The sequence below is a fragment of the Mesoplodon mirus genome (genome assembly GCF_964341445.2).
Source record: "Mesoplodon mirus genome assembly, chromosome: 5".
NCBI classification, from domain to species: domain Eukaryota; kingdom Metazoa; phylum Chordata; class Mammalia; order Artiodactyla; family Ziphiidae; genus Mesoplodon; species Mesoplodon mirus.
Window position 1 is genome coordinate 120,381,173 of NC_138980.1, and position 12,468 is coordinate 120,393,640.

Sequence of the window (12,468 nt, forward strand, 5' to 3'; positions counted from 1 at the left end):
CCCAGCGGCCACGGCTCACGGGCCCAGCCGCTCCGCGGTATATGGGATCCTCCCAGACCGGGGCACGAACCCGTATCCCCTGCATCGGCAGGCGGACTCTCAACCACTGCGCCACCAGGGAGGCCCAAGGTGGTTCTTTTAAAAAAAAAAACAAAAACCCAGCAGGAACTTGATTGAAAACAGCAAGTTTTGTGTCATTTTAACTTTCCTATTCCCATCCCCTCCTCTCCAGCATAGCAGAAGCCTAAAAACCAACAGCCTGAAATCATAGTAAAAACCATCAGCTTGGTATCCACTGGAGAAGGTAAATGGGGCTGGATCTCCTTCAAAACCTCATTACTGGAGAACTGTCATTTTTTGACTTGTCAGGTGGTTCCTGGGAAGACTCCACGTACAATGTCTTTATTTGACCAGACTCTAAGCTTACCCAGTGAAAAAAGTCTTTTCTCAGGGAGCATTTGTGAAAAACAGCTAGAGGCTAGTGATCAACATCATAGCTGCCTGTGGCAGCAGACACTAGTAGAGACAAACGATAGGCCAACCAAACACTTAAAGGAAAAGCTGGGGAATAAGATGTCCATAAGGGCTTTGAAAGGCACTAACATATATCTGGGAATTGAGAAGCCCCCATGCATGTGCAATACTGTGTGAATGCCCAGGATGTGTGCATGCTAAGGAAAGACCTGAGAAGACCCTAAGCTCTCACCTCAGACTAACCTTTAGGCTATGCACAAGCAGGAAATGCAGGCTAAGGCAGAGTTGTCAAGCTTGAGGTAGGCCCAAATGTTAGTCATGTTCTAGTTCTTGGCTGAGTGATGATTTCACATAAGTTTGTTGTACTTTGCTTTGTAACTTACATATATTCTTTTGTTAAGTATCGAATACATTTTTAAAAGGAGACGGAAAACATCTTTACATTAAACCAATCTTAAAGATGAAACTCATACCTTCAACTATGCTGGACTTAGCAAGAAATCCTGAAGATGCTTTTAGAGCTCCATTGAATACCACAAAACTTGCACCTGTCACTAATTAAAAAATACAATAATTATGTTTTAAACTGCTCTTTGTATGCTAAATGATATTTGTTAAATGCATAATGTGGAGCATAGCATATTTTAAGTACCTGATAAACGCCATGCCCATACCACTTATATTAGAATAACAAAAAATACCAAACAAAATAAAGTTACGATAAAATATTTCATAAAGGTTATTTAATGTTTGTATCTAATAATTGATGGCTGTTGTACTATTTACAGTGTTTGTATCAAGTGAGGGTGTGAAAAATCAAATATCCACTACTGTTGAGAGCATAAATCAGACCAGTCTCTATGGAGGACAACTTGATAAATTGCTATTAAAATTAGAAAAACATGTATGCTTTGACATACAAATTCCATTTCTAGGAATTAACGGCACATATACAAGGTTATTCATAGTACATTTTTACAAACAGCCAAGGATTGGTAGCAACTGTCCATTAATAAGGGACAATTAAATGATGTTCACATATAAAGTGGAAAGTTATGTGCAATGTAAAAGTTCTTTATATACTAACAAAGAATAATCTCCAAAAGAAAAAACAAGGGCTTCCCTGGTGGCGCAGTGGTTGAGAGTCCGCCTGCCGATGCAGGGGACATGGGTTCGTGCCCCGGTCCGGGAGGATCCCACATGCTGCGGAGCAGCTGGGCCCGTGAGCCATGGACGCTGAGTCTGTGCGTCCGGAGCCTGTGCTCCGCAATGGGAGAGGCCACAACAGTGAAAGGCCCGCCTACCGCAAAAAAAAAAAAAAAAAAAAGAAAAAACAAGGTGCAGAATGGAACAAATGTTATGACTTGTTTAAAAAAGTGGAAGAAAGGTGTATGTGTGTGTATGTGTGTGGTGGGGTGGTGTTTGCTTATATATACATACAAGCAAGAAATCCCTGAAAGGATATACCAGAAACTGATAACACTGGTTTGGTTGCCTGTGGGGAGGGGAAGAGGGTAGTCTGAGGGTCTAAGGAGGAAAGGAGATTTTGCAGTGTGACTATTTATACTTTTTGAATTTTATACTACATAAATATTCATAAAATAAATATTAAATGGCTGTAAAATTTTAATGACAAAAATGTCAATAGCATGTTAAGTTAAAAAAGCACAATATAAAAGTAAATATCCAGTATAAAATCATCTATTTAACATATATATCAATATAAGAAGGAAATATATTAAAATGTCAACAAAGGCCATATTTTGGCACTTTTTTTCCTTTTACTACTTCTTGAAACATATTTTCCAAGCTTAGTACAAATGAGTATACATACTTTTATAATCAGAGGAAAATTTTTTATTAGCAGCCAGAATGTCTGACTATTTTAAATGTGTTATTTTACAATAATGTATTAATTTTTTGGAATACTTACTTCTACTTAACTTTCAATTTGTTAGGTTCTCTACTGCAAGGATTTGGTAATCACAGCAGTCACTGAGGCCATTCAGCCGAGTAATGTCATTCACATCACCATCTTTATCATTTTTATATTCCCAGCCACTTAACAGTTTTATAAATCATTCTTCATCCTTATTTACCCTGTGCTCCCCGCTAAGAGGAGTTGGAGCAGACAGCAAACAAAGGCAAAAAATACCTCACTCCAGATACACCCACCATATGGGACACACTAAACCTGAAGACATCAAAATAAACACTGTATTCCAAGATAAACACAAATATTAGAAGCAATTTTTTTGTTTGTATAGCTAAAAGTTTAAAGCATACTGTTTTATCACCATCAATTCAGCAAATAAGTAAGGTATCTACATATAGGTATATTCCTCTTTGAAAGGAATTCTACTTTTTGAGATGGTTTTATGGATTGAGACTAGGAACCAATACTCACCTTTTCTAGGATGGCCAGTAGCACTGTTGGCCTGTGTTTGATAAACTCCATCATTCTGTATACAGACTAGATGAGAATCTGCTTCTGTACTAAAACTAGCTCCAATGCTAATGACATGCTCATTAGAAGAATTTATTACTTTCATTACCTGGAGAAAAACAATACGCATTTAGAGACATTTTTAACATTTTGTGCCTTTATTAGTGACAATAATTCAAAGAGTCACATTTCTGACCACCTTTATCAAGCTTTAGTCTGGACAACTCCCTGAGAATGTGATAGAAACAAATGCTTTACAATAAAATCACAATTAAAAGACAGATAAAACAGTAAGAAAAAAAATGAAAAAATAGGATTAAACAAATCCTCTATTAGGAAACAAATCTAAAATTTCAAAAATAAGTTTTTTTTGTCATTATATATTAGTCCAATTCAAAACAAATTTAACACACTTCTAAAGAAATCTAATGTTCAATAATTATCTCAAAACTTGAATAAAGCAATTATACTTACATCATTGTATTTTTTCCGAGGTATTTTTATGCAGCTTTTCCCCATTTCCATATGAATCAGTAGCTGATCTATATTATGCAAGGTATACTGGTAATTTCGAAGGTCCTACATAAAATAATGATAGTTCCATAAACCTTAAACTACTATCCATGAACATTTACCCATTCATTAAATCCTTTTTTAAGAGTATCCATCATTTTAAAACTTGTGATACATAACTATCAAAACACCATCCAGAAAGCAATAGCAACTTCAAAAACCAGCTAATTCTTCCAGCTACTCCACAATAATAATAAAAATTATCATTCTCAGGAAGAATTCTGTAGCATTTGAGGGTGATCTCTTTCTAGTTACAGATCTTCCAAAACAATAGATTTTCAAACCGAACATGGATAAATAAAAAGCAAGTTGGGCTTCCCTGGTGGCGCAGTGGTTGAGAATCTGCCTGCCAATAGAGGGGACATGGGTTTGAGCCCTGGTCTGGGAAGATCCCACATGCTGCGGAGCAATAAGCCCATGTGCCACAACTACTGAGCCTGCTCTCTAGAGCCTGCGAGCCACAGCTACTGAGCCCACGTGCTGCAACTACTGAAGCCTGCATGCCTAGAGCCCATGCTCCGCAACAGGAGAAGCCACCGCAATGAGAAGCCCGTGCACCGCAACAAAGAGTAGCCCCCACTTGCAGCAACTAGAGAAAGCCCACATGCAGCAACGAAGACTCAATGCAGCCAAAAATAAAATTAATTAATTAAAAAAAAAAGCAAGTCCACTGAAATGAATTTCTATAATAAAAGGTAAACACAAAATTACAGAAATTAGAGGTGGAAGGGAACCTGAGATCATCTAATCCAATACTTCCTATTAAAAATGAGGTGACTTGGGCCACAGTTTGCTCAAAATCATCAAATTGATTGACTTTACTAACTCTTTTACTAAGGCTTCAACAACTGTGTGGATCTCACATTACCTAAATGTGTAAGCACTGCAGTAGAATGAATCAAAAGGCAATTTGAATCAGGTATACATAAATTAGGACGTGTTCTAAAAAGCACTTCATCAAAAACAGAGGCCATTTATATTAAATGAATTAGGATTTATTATAAATGAACTTTCATTATACCAAATATGTCAAATTAAAATAGAAAAATATAAGTATGTAAAATTTGCTTAATGAATTGTTAAAGTAACAATATAAGAACACTTAATAAAACAGTTCAATTACTCACAACAAGTAAGTTCATAATAGTGTGTCCTATTTCTCCAAAAAGAGGTTTTCGGCCTCTGATACTTGTTAAAGGAGCAGGATATGCTATACACAAGAATAGAAAACTGGTTACCATCAACAAAAAACAAAAAAAGTCTTAAATTTATTACCTTTAATTTTCATTTTTCAAACATTATGGATAAATACCAATCAGTTCTCTGGGGAAAGTAAGAAATGACATTAACCCATACCATGTATCTATCAGATGCTACATTGAACTCGGACCTTTACATACATTATCCTAATTAAACCCTATAACAACCCAATGAGGCAAGTATGTCTATCCCTACTTTACAAATGGGGAAGTAGAGACACAGATTAATAACCCTGCCTATGGTTTCTAAGTTAATAACTGGTGAGGGGCTTCCCTGGTGGCGCAGTGGTTGAGAGTCTGCCTGCCGATGCAGGGGACGTGGGTTCGTGCCCTGGTCCGGGAGGATCCCACATGCCGCAGAGCGGCTGGGCCCGTGAGCCATGGCCGCTGAGCCTACGCGTCAGGAGCCTGTGCTCCGTAACGGGAGAGGCCACAACAGTGAGAGGCCCGCGTACCGCAAAAAACAAAACAAAAAACAAACAAATAACTGGTGAAAGATATGAAACTAGGCTTGGCCTGATTCCAAAGCATTTAATCTTTCATCATACATGTTGTTTCCAAACATTATGATGGCTAGAAAATTACCATAACTACATAAAGTTCTCATAATTTAAAAAGAAATATTCTGATAATTTAAAGCAAAATATGAAGAATTCAAGATTTTTAAGGCATTTGTAATGTTCAATTGTGTGAATTTATGGGTGATAGTAAACTTTTATAGTTCTTGGGTCAGCATGATAAAAGGAACACATAGAATCAGAGAAGTCAATGCAGAGAAGACGTGATATGGAGTCTGTCACCTAACTACTTTTCTGTTTCTTTAGGACACTATAAATATTGCACACCAAAAAGGAAAAGTACCTTGGTGGCAATGCAGCAGGAATTCTGGAAGAAAAGGAAAGTGAAAAAAAGGAAGGTAAGACTATTTCTATGATGATAAAAATCGGACACATTTTTAACCCAAGAATTAACCTGAGAATTTCAGTTCTCAGCTTAGGTTAAGCAAACAAACCTCTCTAATACATATTATACAAATATACCTCCTTAAAAGTCTAAGAAAACACACATGACACTATCTATTTTAAAAAAATAAGTCAGGGCAACTCACATCTTTGCTATTACAAGCATATATTTTAGTTTTAAAAGGGACAACTAAGTTATCTGGATGACAGAGAGTACTAAAAGAAACATAAATTAGTGGTAAAACACATTAAAATGATAAACAATATGAATAAGGTAAATGCTGACTTTTTACTTCATCTTTTATGAATAAGAGAGTGTCCTTTGCAACTTGATAGAGGTAATTTTATCTAAAACAGTAATTTTCAAAAGGTTATGGCTTAGAATGACATTCTGTCAGTTACAAACGGACCTCATAAATCATCTAATCCAACATGTAATGGTGTTCCAAATAGTCTCAACATAAAAGCGTAGGTAATCCCCATTTGATTAAGATTAGCTAAGTATTTTGATCTAACCTTCCATAAAAGTAGCATTCAAGTATTAGTATCAGAGACAAAACGTTAGGCTGAATGGATGAAACACTTGGCTCAGAATGAAGTCTCTTAAGCTCTTTGGTTCACACAGTACAAAACCTGAGATGAAAGTTAATTTTTACTTCTTGCACCACAGTTTAATAGTATCCCATATTTAAATCTTAAATGGTAAAGACCAACCCCTCAGAACAGAGAGTTTAATAAATTTGCCAAATAGATTTAAATGAGTATATCTTTCACTGAATTTGTCCATTTTGAAATAGTAATGGACACTTTTATAACTTCTCTACATTTAATTTTCCTCCAAGAAAATACCTATTAAATTATACATGAATCAAATGCCTAAATTTTCCTTAGATGTGATGTACTTCACATGCAACAAATAAATTATTCTTTAAAAAAGTGAGGGATAAAGAAAGGGTACGAATTCAAAGACAGTTGAACACAGAAATGATTTCAACTCAGAAATAACCATACACGTAATCCTGGACCACTATTTCACAAACATTTATGTTTGGCTTTATGGTGTACACAAATGGGGCAGGGGGGCAATAATTTACCTTCTTAATATGTAGGCAACATAACAAAATGAACTCCCTATAGCAAATACTTTTAAGAAAACTTTTCAAGGTTTTCTATGTTTTTTTTCTGAAATTCAAAAAAAATTTTAAGGTAAGTTAATATAATAATTATGAATATCTAGAAACTCAGGACATAGCAAAGTTGTCTAGATTAATTTGGTAGTAGAGGAGAGCTGTTTTAGAATTTTTAAAGTACATCAAAAAAAAAGTAGTCCCATTAACCCATTAAAAATTTATTTTAATGATATCTGAAATTCTTATTTACATTCAGTATATTTGAACCTATGTAATTTAGCTTTTATTCTAAAACTTACCTTTATATTCTGCACCCAATCTCAACATTAAACGCATAGGAAAAACCTTTGCCCAGGGAATCTCTAGCTTCTGGATGAGAATTCCACAAAGAAAAGGATTACTTGGTAACAGGAGATCATCAAGTTTCTGAAAAGTAGGTGTAATAAATAGAAATCCTCCATGATCCTTGCTGCTGAGAAAACTCTCAGTAAAGGTAATACTGTCCAAGTTTTCTATGTATTTTCCTAGAAATAAAATCATATATAAAAAGATTTTAAGTTGTTTTGAAGCAGCATTATGAGTTTGAATGTCCCAGTATAAACTTTCTTAAATAAAAGCAATGTAAAATATTTTTTCTTTATTTCCACTCTTGAAGAAGCACTGAATACCTTGTGTGCACAAAGTTCGGTTATTCCTGAAGATTGGGAATTGTGAACAAAAATTTGAGAATGTTTCTAACCATTAAGTGTTTTAAAATTTTTCTCCTTACTTCATGGTTAAGTGAAAAGTCATCATCATGTCCCCTAAATCTTATACATACAGAAAAGTATACGGTGGTCCCCCCTTATCCACAGTTTTGCTTTCCATGGTTTTAGATACCCCTGGTCAACTGTAGTTCAAAAATATTAAATGGAAAATTCAATAAACAGCAAATTTTAAATCTCTCACTATCCTGCTCTGCCCCATTGGGATGTGAGCCACACCGTGAATCACTTGTCCAGCATATCCAAGCTGTATATGCTACCATCCATTAGTCACTCAGTAGCAGTCTCAGTTATGATCGACTGTTGCAGTATCACTGTGCTTGTGTTCATGTAACCCTTATTTTTCTTAATAATGGCCCCAAGGTGCAAGAGAAGTGTTGTTGACAATTCGGATGTTCTCGTACTGTGTCTAATTTATAAATTAAGCTTTATCACAGGTATGTATGTATAGAAAAAACTGTACATAGGGTTCAGTACCATTAGTGGTTTCAGGCAGCTAGTGGGGTCTTGGAACTTATCCCCTGCAGATAAGGGGGGATTATTGTGTAGACAAATAAACAGACCAGGAAGGTAAATATATTTTCACTTTTAAAATTAAAAAAACTATAAAGACACTAATTTCATAAAATGCTAAATTTAAGGAGACTGAACAATGACAGAGCTCTTTTAAGTAATCAGCAATCTCTTCACAAAATAAATCTTTAGTAGAGTTAGCATAGCCAAAAGCAAAAATGCCCTTAATTTATCCATTCCCTGGTCTGAACAGTTCAAAATAAAATGGTATACCTTTCAGAGCGTCCTTATAAATGGTGATAAAGAGTCTGAAGATGTCCTTAGGAATAGTATCCTCACTTGGCAAACGTAACAATAGAATAATAATTTCTGCCTGTCCCAAGCCGTGCAATCCATTGGTTGAGAAGTACCAATATTTGTCTGAGGAATCTTAAGTGACAAAAGTGTACAACTATAAATGTCAACTTCTATTAACCAAAAAAAATTAAATATAATTGTCCTTTGCATGAAGCACAACTTTTTAAACTCCTTAGTTTCCCAACATTCTCCTCACAAAAACTTTAAATTGAATTGTTTGAGATTAATATAAAAAAGAGAAAGGATGAAAAATTATCTGATGGAGTCAATTAATAAACAACAATAAAATAAAAGATGCACTAACAAGCTGAAATGTAGTGGGTGAGAATCAGGTTAGTTTCAAAGAGAATGAAAAGCTAAAAGATGCATTATTGAGTATTGAGGACTATTTATTACTAAGAAATATTTACTTCCTTACTTTTAACTAAGTCTAGTGTAATTTACTTTAAAACTGTCTTTATTGTTACTAAATCAGGATTCTTGCTTATCTCAATTAGAAAATTTCAGTTTACCTAAAAGCTATATGAAATATGGTCAGCTGGGGAGATTGGGACTGACATATATATACTAATATGTATAAAATGGATAACTAATAAGAACCTGCTGTACAAAAAATAAATTCCAAAATTCAAAAAAATATATATATATGGTCAGCTGTATCATGAGCATCAAAATACAGCTTGTTATAAGCCCATGGCCTTAACCTAGGACTGAATGAAGGACACTAGTAAAAATCTTTAAGCTATTACTTCAAGTCCCACTGCATATAAAACTGCAAAATTTATTTATATTAATATTTGGCTACAAAAACCAATATCCAATACTGCTTATTTTTCACCATTGCCAGTCTGAATTTAACCTGACAATGTAATTAATTATTCAGAAATCCTGCTTACCAATTAGGCAAAGAAAGATGAATCATTACTTACAAAATGCTAACTTGACATTCACAAGTAGATTAGCATTTAGGACAAATGTAACAGGACAAAAACCTTCGCCTTCAAGAAGCAAGATGATCTGCTCGTGAGATGGGTGTTCTTCTATTACAGGCACTAAAACATGAAAATAATATATTAATTAGAATATACATGTCTTCCTGTTAAATATGGCTATAATGAAAAAAACAGATTTATAAATCCACCAATGGCTTAATCACATTTAAAAGCAAAAGCAAACACGTTTTATAAAATCAATCAACACCTGGACAACTGTTAATATACTGATTTTTACTTTTCAATTTATGTAAACATATTAATATTACAATACATATAAATCCTGATCAATTATATTATATATAGTCTATGCACAAATATGTTGATTAAATAGCATATTGATACAATTTTAGCACCTTTAAAGTTTTAAAACAAACCGTTTTGTAAAGTGGACTCCTATCTGCCAGCCACTCCAATTATAAATTCTGAAATTTACAGCTGTGAAATTAGTCTAGACCCAAGTTGTACATGCTACTTGCTACCATATGCCTTATGTCAGTGACAAGTGGTGAAAAAAGAACTTGACAACCAACAGGAAAATATACATGGCATGCAAAGAACAGGGCTTAAGGTATTTTTGCCACTATCAATAGGATCATGAAATGGTTCCTACTTTCAGAACAGAGATCCTAGGCTTCATTCCCCTACATTATCATGCACAGAACATAATCATTTCATGTAAGATTCAGCATAATGCCTGGGGTAACAAGGATATATCCCTAGGGAACTACTCCAAGGTGGGAGATAGCCACAGAATCTCCAGATAAGAAAGGACCTTAAAGACCACCTAAGTTCTCTTCTTTTACAAAGGAAACTGAGGCCCAAGAGATTAAATTGCATGCTTCAAGTCATATGTGTATTAAGTAGCAGATGAGGAACTAAAATTCCTAGCTTTGTCATCCAATCAAATATTCTTTCCTTTAGGCACTATGTTCCTTAAAAAAAAATGATATGGAGTCAAAACTAATATAGGACTAAAAGTCTATGAATTTCCCTGTTGTATTGGACTTTTGCCTTATTTTAAATTAGGGACCCAGATGAGATAAGTGAATCTCATTCAAATCAACTCAAAAGGTCAGATCTTTTTAGAATTTGTTTTTATACAGTAAGATTTTTGTAAACTAGAGTTCCATGCCATCGTACATATTTCAACCACACTTTCTAAATTAAAAAAATACATTTTATATATCACAGACAAAATTCATCAATATATTCTTCTTTTAAAAAAAAACCTCCTTTTTAAATTTAAATAACTGCTATCCTACCTGATCCCTTTTCTCCAGATGCAACCAGAAGAGGAGGCAAGCTGTCCTCATCATCAGGTAGAAGACTAATCTTATTGCAAACATTCTTGTCAATACCACACAATAACCTATAATCTGAAATACTAGCAACAGGTAAATTACTGTTAACCAAGACACCAGTAGGACTTGATAGGTCCTCAGTTTCTGCAAAAACATCATCATCTAGTGTAAAAGAGCCAGAAGTAGGCAACCCCTCAGTTCCTGTGTTTGTAGGCAGTTTTTCCACAGATGGAACCTGAGAAATAGGACTTTGAATTATCTCATTTCTTATATCGCCTGTCTCACTGTTTGGTTTTTCCACTGTAGTAGAATGGGCATGATCCACCGTGTTTATCATCTGTAAAATATGGAAAAGAAAAACCCAAATCAGTTCATAGTTTCTTTCTTCAGAAGCCAAATTTCCCAAGAAATAGTACCATTTTGGTTCTTTAAATTCAAGAGCACAGGTTTAGCTTTACTCTCTGCTCAGGTAGGTATTTATGACTAATTTTATAGACTGGAAAAAGGAGGCAAGGAGAACTTCAGGATCCTATACCATACCACAAAGTGAGCACACTTAGTTCAACTCAAGGCACTCCTCCTAACAGACAAAAAAGCCTGGCTGAGGGGTGGCAAGGGAGAGGAAAAAGGGAGAAGGCAGGGAGGGGAGTGGTTAGGCAGCAAAATGGTAGACATGCTCCACAACAGTAACCACCTAGAATAAACTGCACCTCAAGTCTGCTTCAAGTAAGCCCCTTTCTTTTTAGACAGGCCAAACCTAAGTCAATAGAGAATTGCTTATGAACTCAAGTAATACTAGCCTCTATAGAAATTCCATTTTGTTAAAATATTGATTGAGGGTAGGTGCTAGCTAAGAAACATACTTCTGGTAATTAGAGCTACTTGTAAAACCTAGCTCGTGAACTCTTACTGACAAACAACATAAGTTTATATGATACATGAACTTGAAGAGAGCAGGATACATATCCATCTTGTCTGATGTATCTTTACCCAAGATAAACCAGGTAACTGGCTCAGAGGAGATGCTCAATATATATTTGTTTAATGAATAAAAAAGCATTCCTACTTCATGTGTTAATACTTACTTTTATGAGTATTTTGCTACTTTACAATGAGAGTTATTAGTGGGCTGGGATTCTATATTATGTATCTTCTATTTAACACCTAGCACATTTGTATAAACATAAACATAAATACTACCATCAGGTACTTTACTGAATATTTGAAAATCATTAAATAAATTAGTCTAAATTAACTTACTAAATCTCAGTTCTATTTCCCCATACCAGTGGTTCTCAAAATGTGGTTCAGGGATCTCTGGGGTCTCCAAGACCCTTTCAGGAAGTCAGTGAGGTCCTAGGATTTTCTTCATATAATTTAACTAAAACATATCACAACAGACTGACTTTAGAAGTAGATGTGAGAATCTATCTTCTATTAAGCCAGACGTTAAAGAAATTCACAAAAATGTAAAACAATGTTATTCCTCTCACTAAACTTTTGTTTCAAAAACTTTTCATTAAAAATATTTCTATTAATTTAATGAGCTTATTTTTAATTAATTTTTAAATGTTTATCAATTTTATATCAGTAATTATCAATAAACATAACCCACATAACCTGTAGTTCTTTGGGGTTCTCAATAACTTTTAAGAGCATAAAGCGTCCTTAGATCAAAAAGTTTAAGAATCACT

General features: G+C 34.6%; 1 protein-coding gene across 3 annotated transcripts in view; it reads right to left on the bottom strand.

Moving 5' to 3' along the window:
* ZFYVE16 (zinc finger FYVE-type containing 16) overlaps window positions 1-12,468 on the bottom strand; it is a 55,582-nt gene that overhangs the window by 18,164 nt on the left and 24,950 nt on the right. For 2 of the 3 annotated variants that reach the window (XM_082624085.1, XM_082624084.1), the window contains exons 7-14: window positions 10,736-11,111; window positions 9,408-9,530; window positions 8,395-8,550; window positions 7,144-7,368; window positions 4,621-4,703; window positions 3,395-3,499; window positions 2,882-3,029; window positions 948-1,028 (exon numbers count right to left, since the gene is read on the bottom strand). In XM_082624085.1, coding sequence (XP_082480211.1) covers window positions 948-1,028; window positions 2,882-3,029; window positions 3,395-3,499; window positions 4,621-4,703; window positions 7,144-7,368; window positions 8,395-8,550; window positions 9,408-9,530; window positions 10,736-11,111 — 1,297 coding nt within the window. The remainder of the gene's footprint in view (window positions 1-947; window positions 1,029-2,881; window positions 3,030-3,394; window positions 3,500-4,620; window positions 4,704-7,143; window positions 7,369-8,394; window positions 8,551-9,407; window positions 9,531-10,735; window positions 11,112-12,468) is intronic. The other variant, XM_082624086.1, reaches the window with a different exon arrangement.